This window comes from Anguilla rostrata, chromosome 1, assembly GCF_018555375.3.
Source record: "Anguilla rostrata isolate EN2019 chromosome 1, ASM1855537v3, whole genome shotgun sequence".
Taxonomy (NCBI): Eukaryota; Metazoa; Chordata; class Actinopteri; order Anguilliformes; family Anguillidae; genus Anguilla; species Anguilla rostrata.
Genome location: NC_057933.1, coordinates 69,493,652 through 69,519,716, shown reverse-complemented (window position 1 = coordinate 69,519,716; position 26,065 = coordinate 69,493,652). Strand labels below are relative to the sequence as shown.

General features: G+C 44.9%; 1 protein-coding gene across 1 annotated transcript; it reads right to left on the bottom strand.

Annotated features, from left to right (window-relative positions):
• Window positions 1–3,616: 3,616 nt before the first annotated feature.
• efna1b (ephrin-A1b) lies at window positions 3,617–19,334 on the bottom strand. Its single transcript, XM_064354329.1, has 5 exons — window positions 19,049–19,334; window positions 6,142–6,437; window positions 5,699–5,764; window positions 5,507–5,593; window positions 3,617–5,214 (listed from the first exon to the last, which is right to left on the bottom strand). Exons 1-5 carry the CDS (start codon window positions 19,144–19,146, stop codon window positions 5,090–5,092), a joined length of 672 nt encoding a protein of 223 aa, XP_064210399.1. The 5' UTR covers window positions 19,147–19,334; the 3' UTR covers window positions 3,617–5,089.
• Between the last annotated feature and the right edge of the window lie 6,731 nt (window positions 19,335–26,065).

The following is a 26,065-nucleotide window of genomic DNA, read 5'->3' as shown; positions in this document are numbered from 1 at the left end:
CATTCTGATTAGTAAACTCCGATGGGCGGGCAAATGACGCTAAACCAATCACAAAAGTGGGTTATGAAGATGTGGCGATGTAGACGTGTAGTCCAGAATTTGTACCGCTTCCGGACTACACTCTTGCCTGTTCATGAATACGTTCCTTCTTTAATTTAGCAACAGCCTTCTAAGTGTTCGCTTAAGGATACATCAGCAGCATTTTACCACTAATCTGAACCTTCAGCTTAAAACCTGTACTACTCCACCCTGTTGTACGTGTACACGACATCCGTATGATTTGCTTGCAAGAGCATGTTGTCCCGTCCGTTAAATAATCGAAATTGTTTTCAAGCAAAAATGTTTTCGTTGCCTCCCTTCCACTTTGTCTGTTGTATTTGTTTTTTTTATTTTATTTCATTAGTTTTTTATTATTTTATTGTAGATGGTAAATTAATGTCTTACCTTAAATAACAACACTGTTATCTTCACCATCATACGTCTTTAACCCTTTAGACACCTTGGACAGTTTTGTATGTTTGCTTGTATGCATGCATATACGTATGTATGTATGTATGTATGTATGGATGGATGGATGCATGTTTGTTAAGCAAGTAATTTTATTTATCAGGCACATTTAAAACAACTGTTGACCAAAGTGCAGTACAAAGTATATTATATATATACAATTTATGCATGTAAACACAAACACATACAAGACAATAAACAAACTAAAAGAACATTAAAAAACATTAAACATGTATAAATGCCGGGTGCTGTTTAAATCTGGATTTGAAAAGGGAGATGAAAGGGGAAGACCTCATGTTAAGTGGTAGGCTGTTCCACAGCCTCAGAGCAATGACCCCAAAAGCACGGGCACCCTTGAGCTTTAACCGGGACTGCAACTGCCAGAAGCAGCTGGTTGGATGACCTCAGTGAACTAGGGGTAGACTGAGAGCAACGTAGGTTGGTAATATGAGAAGGAGCCAGCCCATTAAGGTGCTTTAAAAACAAGAACTAACACCTTGAAATGGATTCTATGGATTCTTGACTGGAAGCCAATGCAGAGATGCTAAGACAGGGGTGATGTGGTTCCTCTTGGTGCCGGAAGGTGATCTTGCCTAGCAGCATTTCGTACTAGATGCAAGCAAGATAAGAACGACTGATTGACACTACCATAGAGAGAATTACAGTAATCTAGACTGAAAGAGATGGAAGCATACATTATTTTCTCAAGGTCATGAAAAGAAAAGAATGATTTTATTTTGTTGTTCTGAGCTGGAAAAAGCTCCCATTGACATATTTAAAGATCACCTTTTTTCCATTGTATGTTCAAATTTGAAAATGTTTAAGAATTCCAAATAATTTAGCAAAAGCAATTTAGACAGTCCAAACTTCACATTTAAAGTTATGAAAATGTATTTGCCCCCTACCTGATTTCCTCTACTGTTGCATATTTGTCACACTCAGTGGTTTCAGATCATTAGACAAAATGTAATATTAGACAAAGGGAAGCTGAGTAAACACAAAACACATTTTTGTGTTTTTCATTTATGTAGTGAAAAAAGTTCCCAAACTTAATAACTTGACAAAACTGTATATTCTGTCAAAAGAATTATGGCATCATAATGGCAATACAAATGTTGAGTAATTTTACATATGGGCATTAATAGAAAGTATTTGTCAGCATAAAAATAATGATACAGTAGAGAATAAAAGAAGAAAAAAAAACATTGACCCCATCATTCTGATTGATCTTGTATTTAATTTGCATGTGGCCATAGATTTTCATCTGCATTGTGACAAATGTTTTACTGTGCTATTGAGAACATAGTGGTTTATTAATGGGTATAAAAAACTGATTTTCAAGCTGCAGTATTCCATGTTGTCCAAGAGTCCGAGAGTTTTGAAAAAGATGTTTAGAATGTGTATAATCATTAGAGGAGAAAACTGTAATAGGCATAGAGTCTAACAGTCTGAAATTCTGCAGGGGAAAAATGTTACCATTCCATGAAAAAGTCGATCAAATCACACTGACAGAAGTGGAAGATTCTGGAAGTCTTCTTCCAGAACAACCCATAAATGCTTGAAATAGGTTCATGTCTGATGACTGAGAAGACCATGGCATATGAATAACATTGATATCAGGCTCCTTAAACCATTGGGAGCTACTTGTGCTCTGTTGATGGTGTCATCTTGAAAGACTGCAGCTAAGAACTGTTTTCACACTATTTTAAATTTCTATTGTATTATTTTGCATTTGTATACTAAATGTATTTTATTCTCAGCCTATTTCAAAATCGTCTCACTATTTTGTGAAACATTATTTTGCGCAGCAGTGTTGGATTGGTGCCATACAAATAAGTACATAAAATAATGATCATTATACATATGTATCTACCCAGATTAACCATCCAAAAGAACTATCCATTAAGTTCAATAGTAAAACTATCCATTTTAGCCAAATATGTCCAAATGGTAAGAACATGCTAAAATGGGACACAGCCAGACATGTTGTATGATGGAACATTTTAGGGCACTCACGTATCTCTAAATAGCCCCATTTGAGATAAAGGTGGCCATAGAATTTGTCATGGGACGTGTGGACAGCGTTCAAACACAGCACTGCCGATGGATGTTGAATTTTCTCAAGAGAGAATGAGTGAGTGAATCAGAGGGTGAGAGAATGGTACCTTCGCACCTAGGTGTCAGTTTGTTCTCCCCCCCTCCCTGCTTTCCCTCCCCTTTCTCCCCTCTGTGTTTGGATGACGCCTGTAAATTCCTGGTTCAGCAGACGTTGTGTTGGCAGACTGTTTCGAGTACACTGTGTGGGGAACGGATGGGAGGTCGGAGAGCCCCAGAGTGCCGCAAGAGGTGGTGATGGGAGATTGCGTATTAGAAGGAAAGTGAGAAAGGGACAATTTCACATTCAAAATAAATTAAAGTACAGCTAGGCTGTCCCTTTAATCATCTCAAACTAGTACATGTAATTTTTCCCCCAGTCTGACCTGTATCATGGTCACATAAATATCTACTGCAGGAGAGCAATACTGTACAGGTTGCATCGGGAACATTAACACGCATGCAAGTTCTCACAGGCAGGGTCTGGAAAAGGCTTTACTATTAATGACCTGTATTCAGCACAACTTCCATGTTAAAATACATACAGCAAACTATAAGCAGCTGCTGTAATTGTCTTGTCATTCGAGCCAAGAGCGCAGGTGTCCTCCTGCGCTGTACTTACTGTGTTCTTTAATGCTGTCGCGTGCACATGGCGCTACTTTTAAAAGAGGGATGAAAAGGCCGCGAGAGGAAAATAAAAGCCACATAAAAGCGAGGGATGGGCAGCAGCGGAGATCGGCATAAATTGACAACAAAAAAAAAAGAAGAAGAAAAAACGATGTGCGAGAGGACAAAGTGGTGCATTCATCTGCGTGACCAGAGGCACCCAGGGTCAAGTACTGTATGCACGCTCAGTCTACACAATGGAAAGAATAATGTGTGTGTACAGAGGCTCCTCACCATTCTGTAGCTGGCTTCTGTTCTGCTGCCTGCTGATATGGCCATTGGGACACAGCTGATCCCCCACCGGAGGGGGGGAAACCCGAAGGACATCGAAGTAGTCAAAATGACACAGTTTTTAAATGTTTTAAACATTTTTATTTCATGTGATAATTTTTTTTCATATTTTTGTTTTTAACAAATCTATGCATTTTATATAATCTTCTATATGTACACATTTTACATTTTACATACACATGTACAAGATAACACAAAACAAACAACCAAAAAAAAAAAGACATTATTAACCCAAGAGTATTAGTCAGGTACTCTTGCGCCTGTCACTCAAATAAAACCCCTTCGTGGGTTCTGTCATATAGCTGATCGGGTGACTTTAGTTCTGTGCACCAGGTCCTATTCCTCATAAATACTGTATGGGCAAATACATGGGGTGTCACTTTCAATTCTATGGTGTTTTAGTCTTTTGGCTAGGCGTCTCATTTGAGCAATAATCCATACTGGGTGAAGAGGCCCTACAGCAGGAGAAGTCCAGCTCCCCTCAGCCACAGATAAACGGCTCACAGTATAATTCTGCATGAAAGCATTTTGTTCTCTAGTTCTCTCACTCACACGGCCTCGAAGCTCTCCTTCCACACGTCGCCTTACTAACGGTAAACAATTTCATTTTTCAAACACAAACACCATTAAAAACCACGACAAAAACAAAACAGAACAGTCATAGGACAACTTTTTTCTTGTAAAACGGTGGTGCAATATTCATAAACATTTTTTAAAAACAACGTGCTTTGTACACCAACAGTCTGATCTGCCTGTTCTGTACCAGTTAGTCTATCTTATGTGTGCACTGCGCAACACAACATCCCATGTCTGTCTCTGCTGTGTACACCTGAAACAGATGTAGTGTAGTGTGTTTACTGAGTAACACAGTGTCCAGTTGTTACAAGAAAAGCTCATTATTTGAATGCTACATTGAGATTGACAAGATTCAGCATTAGAGAACTTATACACTATGTGCATATATACTGTATGTACAGTATGTAGGGTTTGAAAATTACACATTTGTGAGATGATCACTGTAGTCTTTGGCTCAAAAGGTTAGACGATTATGTGAAAAATAGATCTTATATATAGCATTGAGAGAAATTAAAATTCTAGTTCTTTTCTGTTTCCACCTTTCAGTTATTCCAGTTATTTTCTCCAGTTCATTCTTTTGAGTTTGAGTTTAGTTCCAGCTTAGTCGAAGCAACAAGAAGAAAAAGAGAGGGCAAAGGGGGAAATTATCCACTTAAAAACACGGGAAAAATAAGAGATCCTTCCAAGAAAATACACTGATGTCCTTTTTAAAAAAAAAGAATCCATTCAATCTCACAAAACGCAACTCAAATCACACGACAAAACATTCTGTTCACACTTGTATAAAAAAATGTGTCTTTTAAAAAAAAAGCTTTTTTCCACTCCACTTCACCAATGTCCAGCATTGGCCTTGAAGATTGTTTATGCATTGCCAGGTCCACCACAGACCTCCGTCAATGTAGTCCAGTTTCCCTGTAAAATGTCTCTGGGATTTGTAGTTCTTTTTTTCGCAATTTCATTGCAATAATAATGACAGCAAGACTGGTACCAATGTCAAAAGGGCAGACATTGAAGCCAGCTGCACTGCAGAACCTGTTCCCACACTTTTCTGCACTTCTGGAGAATTCACTGCAGGGTCATCTGTGAGATTAAAAAAAAAGAATATTATAAAAAACAATGCTGAGTAGAGCTGAAGGGTGACCATGCACAGAAACAGTTTAACATCCCATGCACAGAAGCAAAGAAGACAACACAGAATTGAATAATATAAACATCTGAAACAACCAAGAAGGAGATGCAAAGGGAACTGGCACTGGCTTATTATCTGTGCTTCAGTGGTGTCACACAAGCCTACAGAGGACACTATAATCCACGACAATCCAACACTGTTTCCTGTTGTGTTCGGCAGTGACAGTAAATCACTGAAGTATACCTGCAGGAAGTCTGTTGGATGAAACGTGCACTCCTCCTCCACCTGTTCCTCCTTCGGGTCCTCCGCGCACCTTGGTTTCCTCCGACCCTAAATGGCACAGGAGAAGGGGTGATCAGAAACCCTCTTAAGAACACGAAAGGAGGTGAAAAGTCTCATTGACACCACGCGGGCTACTTTCTCAGGTTCTCTTACCTTTCGGCCCAACGACGGTCACCTTCAGTCGCATGCATTCCTGCCCGTGGTGGTGGAGGGGTTTGGCTGAGGGAAACAAAAACAGATAAAGTGTTAATTACACATGGGCCGGGTTATCCCGAAACAACCCCACCCTAATTACAGTGACTAACGGCGAATGGAGATGATCGCATTGCACTGCCGCACCACCATGTCAGGTAATGTCCTAAATTAAGAGGCCAGGGTTAGCCACTCCTTGACACGTGCAAGCTACAATCCTGGCAAGTTACACGGCAAACTCTTGAGACTATTGCTCATGGGAAAATAAACCTGATGTGACGATTGGACGAAACACCGCAATGATAATGCTGCAATCTTTTTTCAACTGTATTTGTTGGCTAAATATGTTCATGCGAGCTGCAGTAATGCTCAGGACGGGCAAGCCTGGACAGGGGGAAACTCACAGATGTAGTAGTAGCTCTCTCCCTGCCGGAACTCCTTGCCGAGGGTGAAGGGAGTGAAGCGCTGGAACTTCTCGGAGAACTTCTCGGGGGCGTGGGCGGCGAAGGGGTGCGAGCACTCCCAGCGAAGCTGGCTGACGGACTGCGAGCGGCAGGCCTCGTAGTCCTCCCGCTCCACCATGTACAGCACGTAGCGCTCGGCCTCCTGGGAAGGCACCTCGCCGCGCTGGTAGTGGGGGCACACGATGTCCAGGTAGTCGTTAATGCGCACCTCCACCGTGTACTCGTCCCACAGGAACCTGGGGAGACAGACAGGGTTTGGGGGGGGGGTGGTGAGTAATGTTGCAGCTACACAGCACCGATAAAGTCGCGTTGGGTTTATCATTTCTCCTTACTGGCCGGGGAAATCAAGAGAGAGGGATGGCCATTAATATTAATGATGGCGGCAGCTGATCTTTCTGCTGAGCCGCAGAGCTCATCTCGCGGGGAATCTGGGGACCCTGAAAGAGAGGTAGATGGAGGCGGGCGTGCGGTGCCCAGGTAGCCACTGATCCCGCCCCCCCCAGGGGCAGACGGATGCTGAGAGAGAGGGGCATTAGTAGTCAGGGCAGCCACGTCCCTGCATTCATCCTGCAGGGCTCCATTCACACAGATGAGCATTCATATCTGCTGTGTGCAGAGACAGCGTGTGCATGAGCCTGTGGGCCCAGACACATTAACACTCACACGCATTAACACTTATACGCACACATTAACCCTCACATGCATTAACACTCACACGCCCACATTAACACTCACACGCACACATTAACACTCACACGCACACATTAACACTCGCACGCACACATTAACACTCACACGCACACATTAACACTCACACATTAACACTCACATGCATTAACACTCACACGCCCACATTAACACTCACACACATTAACACTCACACGCACACATTAACACTCACACACATTAACACTCACACACATTAACACTCACACGCACACATTAACACTCACACACATTAACACTCACACGCACACATTAACACTCACACACATTAACACTCGCATGCACACATTAACACACATGCACACAATAACACTCACACGCACACATTAACACTCACACACACACATTAACACTCACACGCACACATTAACACTCACACACATTAACACTCACACGCACACATTAACACTCACACACATTTACACTCACACGCACATGTTAACACTCACACACATTAACACACATGCACACAATAACACTCACACGCACACATTAACACTCACATGCACACATTAACACTCACACACATTAACACACATGCACACAATAACACTCACACGCACACATTAACACTCACACATTAACACTCACACGCACACATTAACACTCACACACATTAACACTCACACGCACACATAATCACTCATGCGCACATTCAACTGAAAAAAGACATCCATGTGCAGACCCATACACATTCACAAACACAACCACACACCCAACAAGCAACCACACACATACATACATATGTACACACATTCTCGCATGCATGCACCCACATGTGTACACACACACATATACACACAAACATAACTACACACCCACATGCAAAAATACACACATGCAGGCACACACAGTGTACCCACCCACACACACACACACACGTGCACACACACAACACACATAAAGCAATTGCTTCATGCAAAATTCAGGACTAAACATGCTGTGGACAACACCCTAAAACAGTAAACACAAGTTTTTTTTCACTGGTGTTATCAAGTGAACTGACTACTCTAATACGAGGCTTGTACAGACCCGTCCACCTGCGAGCGTGTGTGTGTGTGTCTGTGTGTCTGTGTGTCTGTGCGTGACAAAGTGAAAAGGAGAGACTGGCTAGACTAGTTCTGTTCTGTTCTGTTTTATCTTATTTATGTATTTAGACAAGGAGAACCCATTAAAGCGCCCACACTCTCCCCCTCAGCCCCACCCTCCCTCCGCCCATCTCCCTGCTATTGTTTTCCTCACGTGAGTCCGTGTTAAAGGCTTTAAGCTTCAGCAACAACAGGCCTCCACGGAAGCTACCATGTAAAAAAAAAAAATGTATTAATTTAACAGATGCCCTTACACAGTGTCTTACAAGGTGATCAGGAAAAGATGCAATAAGCGAATCTCACAAAGAGCAAGAATAAAAATAATATGGGCACCAACAGAACAGCCCCTAACGCAGTGAACGGACACAGTGAATACACCGTGTCTACACAGTGACACGGTACGCGTTTCTTTCGCCTGTCTGAGCACCTGTCTCTCCGTCCACGTGCCTGTTCCCGAAACTGACCGTCTGTCCGCTGTGTGTCTCCACACTTTCATCTGTCTTTTCTTTCTCTCTCTCTCTCTCTCTCTGTTCCACCCACAGTCTCCAGCCCCCACCTCCATCAAAGACAGACATAGAGACAGTCAGACTGTCTGCCTCCCTTTCTCCACTGCTTTCCTTTAGTTTCAAACAGCTTTTTTATGGCGTTTTTTAAGGCGCTATCTCCACGGCCCCCAAACACCTGCGCCCCACGTGCTGCTAGTGACAGCCCTTCCGCTGATGTCCCCGTTACTCCGGTAACCTTGACCACTTTCTGTCTCGAAAAGAAATCTCAGTTTTCAGTCACGCCCCCCTGAAATAGCCTATTAATTCACCAAGGTCCAATGCGTACTGCATACAGTTAACCGTTTCAGTATACTCCCATGAAAAAAAAAAAAAATCTCTTCTGTTTTAATCACTTCAAAAAGGCTTCTGCAAAAAAAACAAATCTGACAGAAATGTGATTTTGCAGGATCATGTGATTGACTATTTGGGCGTTGTTCGTGCTCAGCCGACTATCCAAAAAGCCCAGAGGTTGTCCTCCACCCCAGGCAGTGTAACTGTCACACGCAACTGCCAAGAAAATGTCCCTTATTGCACAGTACCTCTCCTCCCCTGCAATTGGTGCATTTCCATAAAAATGTGCTTTTGCCCAAAACGGAAAGTACTGGATGCATGAAATTTTCTGCAGTGTGTTGAGGGACATGACCCAGATGTGTGTGTTCTGACCAAAGTGCAGGACAAGAGGTGTTTGCTCCCCCCACTCTCTCACTCTCTGTTTTTCATGTTGTTTTTGTTGTTGGGACCCCTAGTTAGGGACAGACACTCTGGCTCCAACCCCCCCCTTTTCCCTCCAACAAAACCCCTGTCTCTGTCCCTCAATTAGCAACAGCCACCCTGTCAAAACAGTCACGCAGGGCCTTAAAATAGGGCCAGCACCCCAGGCTTTGTTCTTCTGTTAAGGTAAAGCTGTGTGTATCTCTGGACACTCCCCAAGCAACGCTGTCTCCAGTGTGCTTCACCAAGCCAACATTTGGGTGCCATAAAGCCAACGACCATAAAGCTAACCACCATATTGTCACAGACTCCCGCAATTTCACACATATTTACCCAGGCTTGAACCATCATTGTTGCCAGGGACTTCCTGTCTACAACAATATTATGTTAAAATTTATGTTCCATCACCAAAATGAAATGAAGTCAATAATTAAACTCAAAATTTAAAAAAAAGTCAATAATCCAATTAATGTATTTTACTGCTCTGTGAAAAATGAGCTGAAGAATTTACCCCGCCCCCCCCCCCCCCTTTTTTTTTTTGAAAATGTTATCCTGCTGTGCCCTGGCACTGAATATGCTTTAGCTGCTCTGTTGGAGTGGACAGCCCGGCGACAACAGAGCCAAAATGTTTCTTACGGGACAAATTAAGCCGGCTACAGCCTCACCAGGAGAATCGCAGAGCCACATTCGCAAACTCCTCCGCCACTGTCATTAAACACTTGTAAAATGTTCTCCTCCTTCCTCCTCTTACCCCTTGCTCCTTTCTTGCAACCCTAATTAAAAGCTGTTCGTGGTATGGTTTCAATATGGCCCTCAAAACGAGAGAAGAGGGGGAGGTTAAACTGAGTGTAATTAAACCCAAAAAGACTTAACAGCTAGCCAGGAGTGGGGGGGGGGGGTTCCACCACCCGTCCCCTACCCCCCAAGGCTCTGCGTTTGTAATGGTGATGGGGCTTTGAATTCGGGAGGCAGAGGAATTTGTTGCTCACAGCCACACTTAAGCATTTGTTGATGTTGTTGAAAATCAAGATTATATACAGTAGCAGCGGTTTTGGAAGTGCTTGCTGTTGAAAAAAATCATGATTTTATCAAGGACCAGCCGCATTTTCCCCACTCACTATTCCGGCCAACCTCATTCTCCATTTAGCCGCGTGTAAAAAATGGCTATACAGAGTGCTTCTTAATCAATGCTTTTTTTGTGTCACAGTTTGGCTGTTTGATGAGGGTTTTTACAATGGAGGTGCAAAGTTGAAGCGGCAGTCAAATGACTCCGGAGCTCGGTTCAATGGGCCCGAGGCCTGACGGATGAGCCCCCTCCCTCAGCAGTGACCTCAGAGCTCTACGCATCAAACACGTACTGGCGCACCTCCGCGGCGGTGGCGGGGGGCGGGGGGATGGGGGCGGAGGGTACGACATTCGCACCGACGTGAAAGAAGTTGGACGGCGGTGCAAACAGCAACCTTCCTACTACGACCCGTTTTCCCTCCCAGGGTCCTGCAGGCCCTGCTCCCGCCCCGCGCCCGCACCCTCGGGGCCCCGCTCGGGCCATCTGCGCCGCCGGCCCCCCGGCGGGGGGCCCCTGCCGAACCCGCCCCGGCCCCGGGCCGACGTGCGCACATCTGCGCTGAGGCTCCGTGACGCCCCGGAGCCGCTCCCTGTCTGGCTACTGCTGCGGCTCCATTAGCGGGGCCTTCGCTGCGAGCGAGCCCGCTGGAGAGCCGCCGCTGGCCCGACAGAGAGCCACCTTCCTACTACGCCCCGGCGGAGAGCCACCGCTGGCCCGGCGGAGAGCCGTCGCGGCCCGGCGCAAACCAGAGGTGGGATACAGGACAGAGATCTGCGCCTTCTCCAATGCCACAGCCGAGCACAATCTGCAGAGCAAGATTAGCAAGCGGCTTACAGCGAGAGTGTCGGGTGTGTGTGTGTGTGTGCGCGTGTGCATGTGGGGTGTGCGCGCATGTGTATTTGCGTGTAGTGTGGTGTAAGTGTGCAAGTGTGCGTATGTTTGGATGAATGTGGATGTGCATTTATAAGCGTTTGTGTGTGTGTGTGTTTGAATGTGCATGCATGTGCGTTTATGAGCAGTTGTGTGTGTGTTCGTATGTGCATGCACGTGGGTGTACACGTGCATGTGTGTTTATGAGCAGTTGTTTATGTGTTTGTATGTGCATGCATGAGTGAATGACCCTGAGGTGTTTGAAAGCAGATGGGAGAGCAGCCTTTGGTTTGCTTTCCTTCAGGCCTGGCCTATGCAGTCACTGGTACATCAGTGAGGGGAGTGTGTGTGTGTGTGTGTGTGTGTGTGTGTGTGTGTGTGTGTGTCTGAGCGTGTGTGTGTGAGTGTGTGTGCACACGCATGTATGATGCTGGAATGGGGAGAGGGTGTGGTGGTCCTGCTGGTGTCTGTTTGTGGGGGAGGGAGCTGGTTCAGGGTGACATCAGACAGATAGGGGACAGGGCTGAGGTGTAGCTAATGACACATAATTATTGGGCGTATTGTAAATGTCTCCATTTTGTTATAAAGGCCTTTAAAGTCATGAGTCTCTAATTTCTCCTTTTCTTTTCTTCACCTCCACCCCCAAACCACCGCCCCCCACCTGCACTCTGCCCCCTTCTGTCTTCAGTGTGTTCTGTGTGTTCTCTCTCGCTCTCCCTGTGGAATGTTCGGGACTGTCAAGGAGGTCGCAGGGGTCAAAGGGCAGGGCCCCGATTCGCACACACTCCCACTGAGTCAGCATGAGAGCCTCCACAACACATGCACTCTCACACTGCTACACAAGACTCTCACTCTCTCTCTCACAAGCACACACACACATACACACACCAAGTCAGCGTTATTTAGGCTAAAACAGATGCATCCTGGAGTTGACACAGCACACAGTCTACTCCAGGGCCAGTCCGTGTGGATCCTTAAACTGGACACACGTCCTGTCACAGAGTACAAGTTTACGGCCTTTTCTTCACCGTGTGAAGTAATAAAATCTGCCACCTTCCCTCTCACTCCCTTTATCTTTCTCTCTCTCTCTCTCTCTCTCTCTCTCTCCACACACACACACACACAACACACACTTGGCTTGAACGATTATGATTTCTAGCACCACCATCGCTACCCCGAAAACTTCAGGTTTTAACACCTTTTCGACGAGCAGTTCTTTTCTCTGGGAGCGGACCCTGTGTTAGCGCCAGGGCCCAACACGCTGGAATGCTGGTCACCTAATCTCCCGGCCCCAAAAAGCGGGATTACAGCGCCGAGCCGCGGCTTCGCTCTGCCCCATTCACCGGCACCAGACCCTGTCTAATAGGGGGCTTAGAGTCATCGAGGACGGGCGAGAGGGACAGAGAGGGAGAGAGAGGGCCATTTAATTGTTTTAAAACTGCCGGTTACTTCCATTCATCGGGACTAAAAAAAAGAAAGAACAGGTTTTAGCATTGAAATGTGTGATATTCAAACCAGAAAAGACTGGGCATGGGCTGGTTAGCACTATCAAACCTGTTGGATTTTAACTGCCCTTTTAGCCTTTGAGATTGCGTTCCAAATCTCAATACAGCTGTTCCTGTCTCATAAAAGGTAATTCTATGCAATTCAATATTTTCTCTCCTACCATCTATCTCTGTCAATTCTCACTCCCCTCTATCTGTCCATCTTTTATCTCTCAATAAATCTCTAGTCCTGGTCCCCGCCCCGCCCTCTTTCTCCCTTTCTTTCTGGAAGTTAACATAATATATCGGGCATCTTCATTCACTGTGAAATTTGTAAAACAATCTGTCTCTTTCTTTCGGTTGCTCCTTTTCTCTCTCTGCCCCTTTCATTCCCCGACTCTAACCTCTCCTCCTACTTTAACCCTTTCCCTCCCCCTTTTACTCATACAAATGGACAGCAAATACCAACCGGTATGCTGATTGACACTTTAAAATGTAGTCCATACCAGCTCGACAGAAATATTACCTAAAAAAACATTTTCCCCAGGAAGAATTAAAAAACCTCACCATTAGAAAAATAACAGTAGATACAAAAATTCAACAGCTTTTCCATAGGGGGGCGCTAAAGAAGTGTAAAAATATAGTATGTGGAACAATACTTAGGAACTGTGGGAACAGGAACAAATTCAAGAGATTTCACTCAGAAACAGGACAGAGTGCTCAAAATCAAAACCACAACAGGTCGTTTTTACACAATAGCAGTCACGCACACACAATGCACAATGTTCACACAACGCACACTTTCATCCACACATTCACACCACAGCGCAGACTGCACCACACCAGTCACAATACAGCCATCATATCCGGGCAAAGTCACACACAATAATCACAGGAAGACCAACAACCAATCCTTACAGTAATAACTAAAACAATAATAATTATACAGAGGCTGAGAGACTCCTTGATCCTCGGTGGAAGACTGGAAACTACTTGGGAAATTTTTTTTTAAGAAAACAAGGGGGAGAACCAAAATACAGGGGGGCTGTGAGAAAGTGTGAAGTTGGCACAGAGAGAGAGAGAGAGGAGGAAGTCTGGGGCAGAGATAAGGAAGAGAGGAAGAGCTGAGAGAGAGAGTGTGTGTGTGAGAGAGAGTGAGAGAGAAGGGGGCTACAAGGATTTATGGGGTAAAAATGAAAAAGATGAAAACAGGTGAGAAGGGTAATTGAACAAATGAAAGGTCAAAGGAGGAACGGAGGAGCGGTCTAGATTCGCAGGAATTCACATGACAAGACAGCCAAGTTTCTATTTACTGTCAGGCAATCATTCACATTAAGAGCTTGGGCCGAGGCAATTTTCCAAGGTTCTACAAGAATTATGAAGCAGGAATACACATCTGCAACAGAGGTGTGTGTGTGTATGTGTGTGTGTGTGAGGCCATGCAGCGAAAGGGTGTGTGTTTGCGTGAGCTGGTCTGCGTGCATGCGCGTCTGTGTGGAGGGCTGGGTTTATTGTATTGACAGGATACGCATTTTCCCGGGAAAACACTGGGTGAGGAAATACGCTTGTCCAGTCAAGGGAGACTGTGTGAGCGTACACACACACACACACACACACACACACACAATTCTAGAGTGGCCTTGTGGGAAACTTCACAATTGCCTGTTGGATCTCTATTTTCAAATGTATGCACCATCCATTAAAACAGACAAATGAATCCCTGTAGGATTATGATGGGGGAGGTGATACTTGGTGAGCAACCTTAAACCAACAGATTTATACTCTATATCATAACGTTTATCCTCATTACTAGGGGAAACCAACGCTTTTCTATGATTGGTGTGTATAAAAAAAACACAACATAATGGTGATTACTGTGTCTATAGGGCACCAGAGAAGATTACGATTAATCTGTAATCTCTGAGCATTTTCTCAGATTCGGCTCACTAGAGAGAGATTACAGACCAGGATAAGGGAGGTGGGGGATGGGCCGGAGACAGAATGAGACTAACTGGGGTACAAGACCAGCAAAGGGTGAGAAACCAGGGGAGGACGGAAGGAAAGATTAGATGGGAAAATAAAAAGACGTAAGGCCAAAATTAGGCTAAAACCTGGGAACAGACCAGAGGAGAGACGGAAGGAGAGACGGAGATTAAGCGGAGTAACGTGTAAAATCTCTGCCTCGTCGTTAAGCTCTCGGTACTACCCCAAGCCCTGACTCTCCCCGCCCGCTGGCTCTCTCTCTCTCCCTCTCAGTGCCGTATGTGCTCAGACAGGCTCTGCTAGCTCTACACCTCAACTTTAAACCTGAGAAAACAAAGAAGAAAAAACGCCAAAACAGAGAAGGGAGGAAAAGGAGAGCAAAAGGAGAAATAAGGAGAGTGGGAAATTCAGAATAAGGGGAGCCAGAGACAGCGGGAGAGTGGGGGAAAGCAGAGGAACCTGGTCAAATGAAGAGTGATTAATGATTACTTTGCACCAGAATCAATAAAAGTAAAAAAAAAAAGAATCCTAATATTTTTAGAACGGGAGAAAACACAGCAAACGCAGGAATTAGCTAAAATACAGTAAAGAGCATTCAGAAGAGGAAAAATGTGATTATGTGCGGCACAGAGATATATTTGGGAGACAGAAACTGAGAGAAAAGGCTGACTTGAGCAAACAGAAAGGGAAAGAAGGGACCACTGAACCTTGTGCCAAATCTGCCTAGAGGTTTACACTCCGAGCCTGGGAGCGAGGGCACGGGGGGGTGGGAGGGGGGTGGAGAGAGGGAGAGACAGGTACAGAACGACAGACTCCCGCTCAGCACAGAGAAAGAGTGTGGGAGTGAGGGAATAGCAGGGGCGTGTGTGTGTGTGTGTGTGTGTGTGTGTGGTGTGTGTGTAAGAGTCGCCCAGACAAACTGACCGAGTCACGTCTTGCAACACACTCGGTTATGCAGAACGCTGAGCAAAAACAATGCTCCCTCATCAATCACTGCCAGGCGCTACACGCTACATGCGATTGCGCAAGAGCGCGTCGCAGCATGTGAGCGTGAGTCGAAAAATTCATCAGCGCCGGGTAGCAGCGGCTCCGGTAAGGCCGCTCCCTTTACCGACGCCGATACGGAGGCGGCGCGTACGCTGGAAACTTTCCAGTCAAACCCGCTCCAGGGGCGGCTAAATGATTAAGCTGTTAATAACACTGACACACAGCGCAGAGCTCGCTCACAGTGACACACACACACAACGACAAGCCGAGGCACGCAGGACACACAGAGAACAAGACGAGCACGCTGTCAAAAAAAAGAAAGAGACCCTTTAAATAGTGGAAGCACAGACAGACAGAAAAACCGACATCTATCGCAATGGTGCCAACTTGCTTCGGGGCTAATGGTAATAACTGACTAATTTATATGAGTGGGGTAAACAAGGGCTCTTAACCTAACCTGACCACAGACACACACACACACACACACACACACACACACACACACACACGTGTGCCAGCCTTAACAACACTGAAGATAAGGTTTACGATGTACTTGTACACAAACTTGCCAATCTCACTCTTTACTATTCAGATACAGGCGTACGTGTCACAACGCGCTGTGTGTGCGTGCTTGTCTATGCATAAGCATATTGTGTGCCAACTACGGCCATCAATCTGTATTAATTGACTGAAATCAGCCCTGTTGAATAAATTAGATAGGCCAAGGCTTTCTAATTGCTTCAGTGGTTGATTGATAGTTGACTCATGCTGGGATGAGAGAGGAAAAGAGGACAAAATTTCCTGAAAAGATGCAGAGCAGGAATGTTTGAAAAAACATATATTCACCACTTTTTTTCAAGGGAAATAGGGATTAGACAGGGGAGGATATTGATGCTGAAATGAAGTTTTAAAAAATGCTTTTAAAAAGAAGCAAACCCTGCATGCACTGTGGATCAAAGCCATTATTCGCAGAACAGATCATTCACAGATGCACAGAGTAGCCCAAGTCTTACGCACAGGGACATAACTTCCCTTTTGTGCAGAGAGCTTTCAGCTGGGGCCGTCCTGAGACTCTGGAGAGAGGGCCGGGGTGCGAGAGCACGTCTTCTCTACCCTACGCAGAGGCAGACAGCAAGAGCCGTCGCCAAAAGCGCCTGCTCCTACTTGCGTGCGAGGGAGAAGGCAAACCGCAGAAAGTAACGGCGCTGGGGCTTCTAAAGCCAGCTGCTCTGGGCGAAAATGACATAATTCACCAATAACAACAGACACCTACTGTTAAAAGGTGAGATGTGTTTTTCCCCAGCAGCTCGGGTCCCGCCAATATCACATTCTGGTTTAGTTTCGACCTGCGCGTCCATGTATTTAGGGTTCGAACCAGCAATGTCAGCTTTTTACTCTACACCTTGGCTCTACTGAGTCTGTCTGCACATGGCACAGACTGGCTACGCTGTGTGTGTGTGTGTGTGTGTGTGTGTGCGTGCGTGTGCACGTGTGTGTATATCTGTGTGTGTGCGCGCACGTGAGTGTGTTTGTTTATCTATTTAGCAACCGAAAGAGGGATTTAGGTCATGATTTGTATTGTTTTGGTTATGCAATTAAAGTTGCACACCGAATTAACTCTGCAACCGATGATAACAAACAGACACAAGATTCTGCTCTGTACCCGACTGCTCCCTCCTTTTTTTCCTCTCTCAGTCCCACTCTTCCCTACACAACTCCAGCTCTCACATTTCTTCCTCTTTATCTGCGATTCCCTCGGTCTCGTACGACCTAAAAACTCTGGAGTCTGATTTCCACCCCTGTCACTCTCACTCTCTCCACTTCCTTTTTAGCACGACCTAAAAAGTGGGGTTCAGATTTCCTCCTCTATAGTCCTTGCTCCACTATTCTCTTCTTTTCTTCATTTTATCACCTGAAACATGGGAGGTTATGTTTCTGTCTGCCTTCGCTGCCCCACTGCAGTGATGATCTCTGAATGAATCCTAGAGTTGTATAATATTAAGGTGGCCTTACAATGTTGCGCTTATAATAGTATTGCAAAGTTCCAGCAGTGATTCACATCCTGCGGCTCAGACCTGGACACCTTAAAACCCTCCGCTGTTCGACTGCAACGTCTTCCTCCCCACAGCACTGTCCTGTTAGCTGCATCTGGTAGCTACCTTGTGTACAACTCTGACACACTACCATAAATCCTCATAAAAACCAGCGCACAAATGAAAATGGAGATTGGGGTGCGCATATTGGCTGACCTTGGACAGAGTAGTATTAAAAATGCTGACAGTGCTGAAAGGTTTAAAGTGCTGCTCTTGTCACCCAAGATTCTGCAAAGAACATTTTTTTCTTTCTCTAGGTCCACAGTAAGATGCCAATAAATCGCACAGCGCCTTGTGCCTACTCACTCTTCCTAGTCATTTGTATCGATCCTGGCAAAAGGTCGTATTTCATTCTGACTTCACAATCGACTGTATAAAAACAGAATTACAAAAACAACAGGAAACGTGAACTGGTGAGTAGCTAACACCACTCACAAACCCAAACCCACACACAAACCATCCACCCACCCACAAGCACGCACGCACACACATACACACTGCATTCTACCTGTGAGACGCGTCTCTTTGACAGAAGTTAAAATTCAATTTAACATTCTAACCCAAGCCAATTGAGACTCCCAGCAGGAATTGACAGAGCAGACATATTTACACTGGCATACGCGTACTAATCGAGTCCGCTCATGTCTGTCTATTTATTGCCAGAGTGTGCCTGTCTCAGTATATTCTACGTGAAGCTATATATAGTGTGTTCTCCGTCTGTCTATCTGTCTGAGCATGTATTTGTCGTGCACAGCACAGTCACTGTGGTCATATGGAAGCTTACATCCACAATGTCCGGACAGATTCGCTGTCCTAACGTTATTAACGTCCAAAACTTTGAATAAATGTGATAAGCCGGGAAGTGGAAACGGGACGCATCCACTGACTGACCAGCCTGGAAATACATCATGACGCGTACAGGGATAATAGCTGGACAGTAAACTTCATTACCTATGGGGTGCAGCGGTGTAGAGTTTGCAGTGCGTCTAGAGTATGTGACAGCAATGCACAACGCACAAAGTGATCTGCGTAAAGGCGCTTCAAAACTTCGTGAAAGCACGACCCAATGGGCAACTTCTAAACAAGCGGTAGGCTACATAAAATCCTGAAATTGCAAAACAGATACGATACATGAACGGAATGCAAATGAAGAACTTGAGAACACGTGACAAATATTAGCACGTAGTTAATGTTTTTCCACTGTGCTACTATATAAGAACATAGTGTAAAGTAATGAGAACTGAAACAAACACTCTGTGCGTAATTATTTTCATGCAATATTCGGAGTACTTACTTGGGATTTGTGCTATTCCAAAATACGCTATGCCTCTCCGCGGACACGAACCAAGCGCCGACACTCACTGCAATGAACATCAACCAGACCAATTCCATTGTAGATTTGTGCGCAAAAAGCCAAATAGAAATTGTAATGAAAACGAAGATGTGTGTTATGTCTATTCACGAGTTGAACTAAATAAACTTTAAAAAGAGCGTTCCGCTAATATGGATTTGAGGAAAACAATCCTAGCTGTTTTTCAATAATTGTTTCTGTCCTGAATGTCTAATGAGAAACTGCCTTGCCAGTTTTGTTGAAGAGCTTACTCGGTATAACCACGCCCCTCCGTGTTTTAAAGCCAATGACTGAAGAGGAAATCTGAAACTAGGGCCTCCTGGAAAAAAATACAACCAATAGGCCACCCCCCTTTGCAGTTATAGCCAATCCTGAGAGATCTGTATAAAACTTATCGCGCCTCTTTAGGAATATATGAATGAATTAAAGTGTGGTTTGTTATTGATGTACTGGTGTGACGTTGTGCGCCAGATTCTTAGAAAATTTCTGTCAACAATTATCAAACACCGTTGCTTGCCTGAAAGAATATTTTTTCTGCACAAAACACGCCATCCATGCTTTCCACATCAGCATCATCATCATCATCGAACCCATGTTTGAACAGTTCACGCCATTCAAACTGATCGCAATACTTATTTTATTTGTCCATGATGTATCGCTATGTAGCATATGGGACACTTGTTCATTCATCATTATTATTGCCTTCCTTTCTGTTTCGCGTTTTGGTTAATATTCCCCTGTATCTTATTCCATTCAACCCAGCATCTCCTCTGTGGTATCTGTATTTGCACTGTCTGTCTCTCTTTATTTCTGTGTGCAAAGCCTCCTCAATCCAATACTCTCCCTCTGGCGAAAAGGAAAGTGAGTGGCACATAGGTGTATTTTATAGTTACAATATCACAGCACACACACGATATGATATCACATAAGCACACATAATCGGTTACACAGGGGACACAAAGAATTATTTGTATTACCTTTCGCCCTCAAAACACTGTATGTTATCCTTGGATGGTTCCAACCAATCCTTCTCCTCTTTCTGCAAAACATTATTACATATAAAATTTCTTTGTGTTTCTTGTTTTGGACCATTGTGCTAATATGAGAATACTTACCGAGGGCCCAAGAGTAGTGGAGACCTGACCGCATGGGTTGAAAATCCAGGACTTCTACTTCCTAGCCCCACACTCAGATTTTTGGCAAATATAACCAAAAATGCATGCTTCTGCTTAACGGCTGGCTAAAATGCCTCCTTACTACCTCAGCTGAAAACAAGGAGTGCCAGATATTAGATACCAAGAGCCCTAAAGTACAGCCTAATTTACATAAATACACAAATAAACATAACATCATATATCTAAGGAATGCATTATTGATATGTGTCAATGTAATGAACATTTTATTAACATATGATAAATCATTTTATTCGAAGATGCTTTTATAGAGCAATTTGGCTAACTAAAATTATACATTTATTCACTCCTACAATTGGGCACATGAAAATCAGATTTAAAAATCCGACAGTACTTTTTTTTTAGCCTACACATTAGAATTGTCCCAAATGTTGGGTGTGTGCGCGTGCATATATGTATTTATTTTATGACAACCTGGCCCCTGCCATTAATTACACGTCCACACAGACACAGTGTCTCCTCCACGTGTCGCTCCTGACACACTAAATGACCTCTCCGGCACCATTATTGGGCTTAATTAGCCTGCACCACCTGGAGACCGAGGAGCGGGGAGACAGGTATAGACCCAGCAGGGCTCCGGCTCCCCCGCTGCAGAGCGGTCAGCTCTGGAGCAGAGCGGGGGCTGCTGGGAAGGGCCGGAGGATGAGCGAGGAGGAGTGTGTCTGCTCGCTGTCCCCCCCCTAGGCTGGGGCAGGCACATACACGCCTGTCTGCCAGCCCTGCGGTCTCCCCGTCCTCCTCCTCCTCCTCCTCCTCGTCCTGCTCCTCCACAGGCCAGAGAGCGATCAGGGGGTGTTTTTCCATCAGGTTTCGGTGCTGTGGCCTGGCCGGTGGGGCCGCAGCGTTGGCTGAGGGTCTGGCCTCCTCGGCAGGGGCTCCTGGCGGTTGGGACACCGTCGCTATGCCCTGCAGTTGTGTAAGATTTTGCGAAAAACTGTCCCAAGGCTATTATTCCAGTTGGACTCTAAAAGCGTAGGGCAATATTTCACGAATGTGTCTTCCTTTATGTTTCTCCTATTCCTATTTCAGTTCTCTCTCTCTCTCTGCTGGTTGTTATGAAACTTGTTTCAGTGCGTCAGTAGCACTTGTAAACATTGTTGTTCAACACAGGCAACAACTTACAGTAATTATGCAACAATAGTAATGACAATTGTGATGACAACAAAACAACATAGGTAACACTTAGCTTCTCTCTCAGTCTCTCCCTCTCTCTCTCCCTTTTGCTCTCTCTCTCTCTCTTTCTATGCCCTCCTTTTCTTATCTCTCTGTCTCCCATCCATAAAGCGTACTGTTCGAACAGAAGCTTCTGCAATGGCCTGAGAATATTCACAGCCCAGCGGTTCAGCAGCATAGAGCATTCACACATTCCCCAATTAACATCACGGGTCTTCCTGCAGCAGTGATGTCAATGGGATCCCGTATAACCCTCACAATGGCTGATAATCAGGTGATAGTTCGCATAATGGCCCATGAGTCCCTAATGAATCAGGTTGCGAACAGCGTGACAGTGTCTTTCCAGAAATCCCACTAGTTTCCTCTGCTGATGTTGCAACCCCCCTCCCCTCCCCCACCCCACCCCATACCTCCCCCGACTCCACCCACTACTTCTGTAAGCCCACAATGCTGCAGCCCTGCGCCTGCAACCCTTCTCCCCAGCTGCCCAGTGAAAGTTAGCCCTGCTCTGATCCGCGGCAGAGCTTGGAGGAGGAGGAACAGGAACTAGCGCTTAAGGGCTATTTCGCTGCCTCCCACACATTCATTCGTTATGAGTATGGAAGCTCAGCATTCCGTGAGTGCGATCCACCGCTGATTGCATTGGTCACTGTACTGAATGATACTCCAAGGCAGAAAAAAAAAACTGAAATAAGGGCCTAACTAGGATAAATTATGCCCCAGTCCGTGTTAGTGTCAATGTGATACATCATAGCCATCAATGAAAGATAATGATGGAATAGTGTATCATAAATCATAATCTATATTTTTTGTTCTCAAAGAAAACGTGGTTTCTTGTACTTTTGTTGGTTGTTACGGAACTTGTTTCATTACGTCAATAGCGCTTGTTGACATTGTTGTTCAACACAGGCAACGACTTACAGAAATTATGCAACACTAGTATTGACAATGGTAATGATAACAAGAACAACATAGGCAACACTTGGTTTCTCTCTCTCTCTCTCTCTCTCTCTCTCTCCGCAATTTTTTCCTCTCCCCACTACAGATGTTCCTTAACCTCCTTGGGTTGTGCACCTGAATGTAATTACATGTCTGTAATTATGATTCCTGCTAATTGCATGTAATTGGCATGGAGCTCCAAGATTCCAGCAGCGCTGCAAAGAGTTTCTCCGGCTCCTCTGGAGGGGAGGAGACAGAGCAGAGGGGAGAGAGAGAGAAAGACAGACAGAGAGGGAGGGAGAGGGTGGAGGACAGGGTGGTGAATGGTGGAGGGATGGAAAGAGGGAGAGGCAGAAAGAAAAACAGAGCCAAGGCAGAGGATAAGATAAAGCACGAGGAAGACTCAGAGAGCAGCTAGAGAGCAATAAACAGAAATAGAGGGAGATCTTGCCATGGAACTGAAACAAAAGACTCCAGGGGTGTCAGCCCAGTTTTGGTCCCCTGCCCCAGTCCTGCCCAAGAGGGAGAAGTGAGCAGTGGGGATGTTTAGGGCTGGTGAGAAGAGGGAAAGAGGAATTCTACACTGTCATTAATATCACTTTTCTCTTCTCTCGTTCCCTCTGTATTTTCTCCATTTCAAAATCTTTCCTCTGGTGTTTTTATATAGTCCTCACATAAATATGTTGCCTCAAACACTGAAACATTTTTTTTAAAGCTCTTCCAATGGTAAGTCTCTGTGGTGCCTGAGCAGCAGTGTTTCCCATGCTGAGCTCAGAGGAGGGGCAGGATGGGGGAGAGGGATATAAACTAGAGAGAGAGAGAAAAAAAAAACAGGTAAACAGGGAGAGGGAGATATCATGGGAGAGGTACAAGAAAGAGACACCAGCAGAAAGGATGAGCAGTGAAGCCAAGGGGGGGGAAAGAGAAACACTGAACAGCAGTGGAAGAATGAGGGAAGCGTGAAAGGAAAAACACACAGAGAAAGAAAGAAAGAAAGAGAAGAGAAGAGAAGAGAAAAAGGGGAGGGTAAAGGAAGGGCGAGAGGGAATCGGGACCACGGTAAAAAAGCAGGAGAAAAAGACAGGTGTGAAAAGAGAGAGTGCGTTATACAGAGAAACAAAGGGTGAATAAACAGGAGGCGAAGGAGAGATGGAGGATTAGTTTTTAAAATATTTCACAAAGAAAGAATTGGGCGGGGCAAAGATTCCATACACCCCATCAGTTCCTGCGTGAGGATGAGGGTGCAGGACACGCTATCTTCCCTCATCTCCCTCTTTTTTGTCTCCCTCTCTTTGTCTGCATTCCCCTTCTCGTTTCCTATACTCCTCTTTACATTTACTATCCGTTCCTCGGTAACACCTCCCCCCCGCCCAAAATGCAACATCCACATATGTGTTCAAACGTATCGTGTTCGAACGATCATACACACACATGCAAAAAAAAGTTGACTTTTTGTATTTACTTCTGTAATGAAAGATGAACCAAACCTCTAACTACTGACAATAAACTAAATTTGTATGCAAAAATATTTGTAATAGAACAGCAACAGGTAGTGTAATCGTGACTTGTATCATGTCAGTGTAATTGTAAGTATTGACAACAAATATTGAGTTCAAATCCAAAATAGTCATGAAGGGCATTTCCATCACTATCCTTATAGCAACGTTACAGCACTTATTATGGGTGTCCGCGAAAATGCGAGGACAGCTTTCTAAAATGGAAACATTAGCTCGCATTGGCGCAGTTCTTAAAAGATCAGGACTACAGGCATCCTTCCTTTCAACAGCAGTTGTGCACAGTTGTGCGCACAATTTCCTCCTGTAGGGCAGCATAATTATTTTCTAATGTAAACGATCATTAGTAACAGTGGGTGCAGCCACAGTCAATAAGATGAGCCCCCCAAAAAACCAATCACTCTGGAATGTCAAGAGAATATATAAGAATGTGTGTTGACTAATTCCTCTGTAAGTTGACGGCCATGATATAATGTTTGAGGGCAAGATGAGCATTATGATCCCCTCTCTTTCTGTTCTACCCCTAACAAGAGAAAAGTGGGGGGGAAAGATGTAGTAGAGCCCCCCCCCCCGGCACAGTGACATACTCTGACAAGCTGCTCCCCGTTTGGCGACACAAAAAAAGGTCCTCGTTCATTAGCATACAGGTGGCCCCCCCATTGCCACCCTGTGAGGCACACTTCCACACAATAGTGTCCATGTGTCCAGTGCGAGCGCATTCAGGGGGGTAACACTTTTAAAAGGCCACTTGAGTAACTGCCCTGTGTGTTTGCTCACAAAAGTCAGCCAGTCCAGAAAATCATTATTACAGCTATTTGTTTTTATTGTATTGTCACACTCTCATTTGTTTGCTCTTTAGTCATAGCCTTGTACCTGCCACCTCCTCTCTTTTTTCTGTTTGATCCACTTTCTTTTTATATCAAATCCACACATTGCCTAAATATAAGCCCCCCTTCGCAGTTTAATTCACATTCCTGGCAACACAATCATACACGTGTGTGGCCCATTCATAATCATATCATCATGTAAAGAAATCATATGGTAATACAGTTACAAACATGACAACAACTGCTAACAATTCACAATTATAAGAGACATTTTTTTCAATTAATTTTTAAAAATGCAAAAATAAAAATGCAAAAATATTTTTCTCGGGTCTTTTTGGCCTGAGGTGTTTGAAGCCAAACGGGTTGCTTTTGTGTATGTTTCTCTCTCTTTCTCTCTCTCTCTCACCTCAGGTTATATTCCACCTCTCTCCCCTGTCTCTGTGGCCCAGATGCCTGGAGCAGATAGCATAACACCCAGAAAGAAAGAATAATTTATCTCTCTCCCCTCTGCTCTCCTCCCCCTCCCTGTCTCTATCTTGCCTTGTCTCTGTGTCTTCAGCACTCTATTCATTAACATCTTAATGATCCCAGATGGGCTGACATTTACTTTACAGAGGCAGAGTGCCTGCGTGCCTGTGTGTGTGTGTGTGTGTGTGTGTGTGTGTGTGTGTGTGTGTGTGTGTGTGTGTGTGTGTGTGTGTGTGTGTGTGTTGTGTGTTTGTGTGTGTGTGTTTGTGTTTTTATGAGTGTGTTTGTGTGTGTTGTGTGTTTGTGTGTGTATGTATGTGTGTGTTTGTGTGTGTGTGTGTGTGTTTTGTGTGTTGTGTGTGGTGTGTGTGCTGTGTGGTGTCTGTGTGTGTGTGTGTGTTTGCGTGTGGTCCTGTGTGTGTGTGTGGCGTGTGTGTGTGTGTGGTCGTGTGTTGTCTGTGGTGGTGTGTGCGTGTATGTGCGTTGGCTTGTTTTCTGTGTCGTGTGGTGTGCTGCAGTGTGTGTGTGTGTTGTGCCTGGTGTGTCTGTGTGTGTGTGTGTGTGTGTGTGTGTGTCTGTGTGTGTGTGTGTGTGTATGTGTGTGCCTGTGTGTGTCTGTGTGTGTGTGTGTCTGTGTCTGTGTGTGTGTGTGTGTGTGTGTCTTTGTGTCTGTATGTGTGTGTGTGTCTGTGTCTGTGTGTGTCTTTGTGTCTGTATGTGTGTGTGTGTGTGTGTCTGTGTGTGTGTCCGTGTGTCTGTGTGTGTCTGTGTGTGTGTGTGTGTGTCTGTGTGTGTGTCTGTATTGTGCATGTGCTCGTGCCCATACATTTCAGTCGGTGGATACCC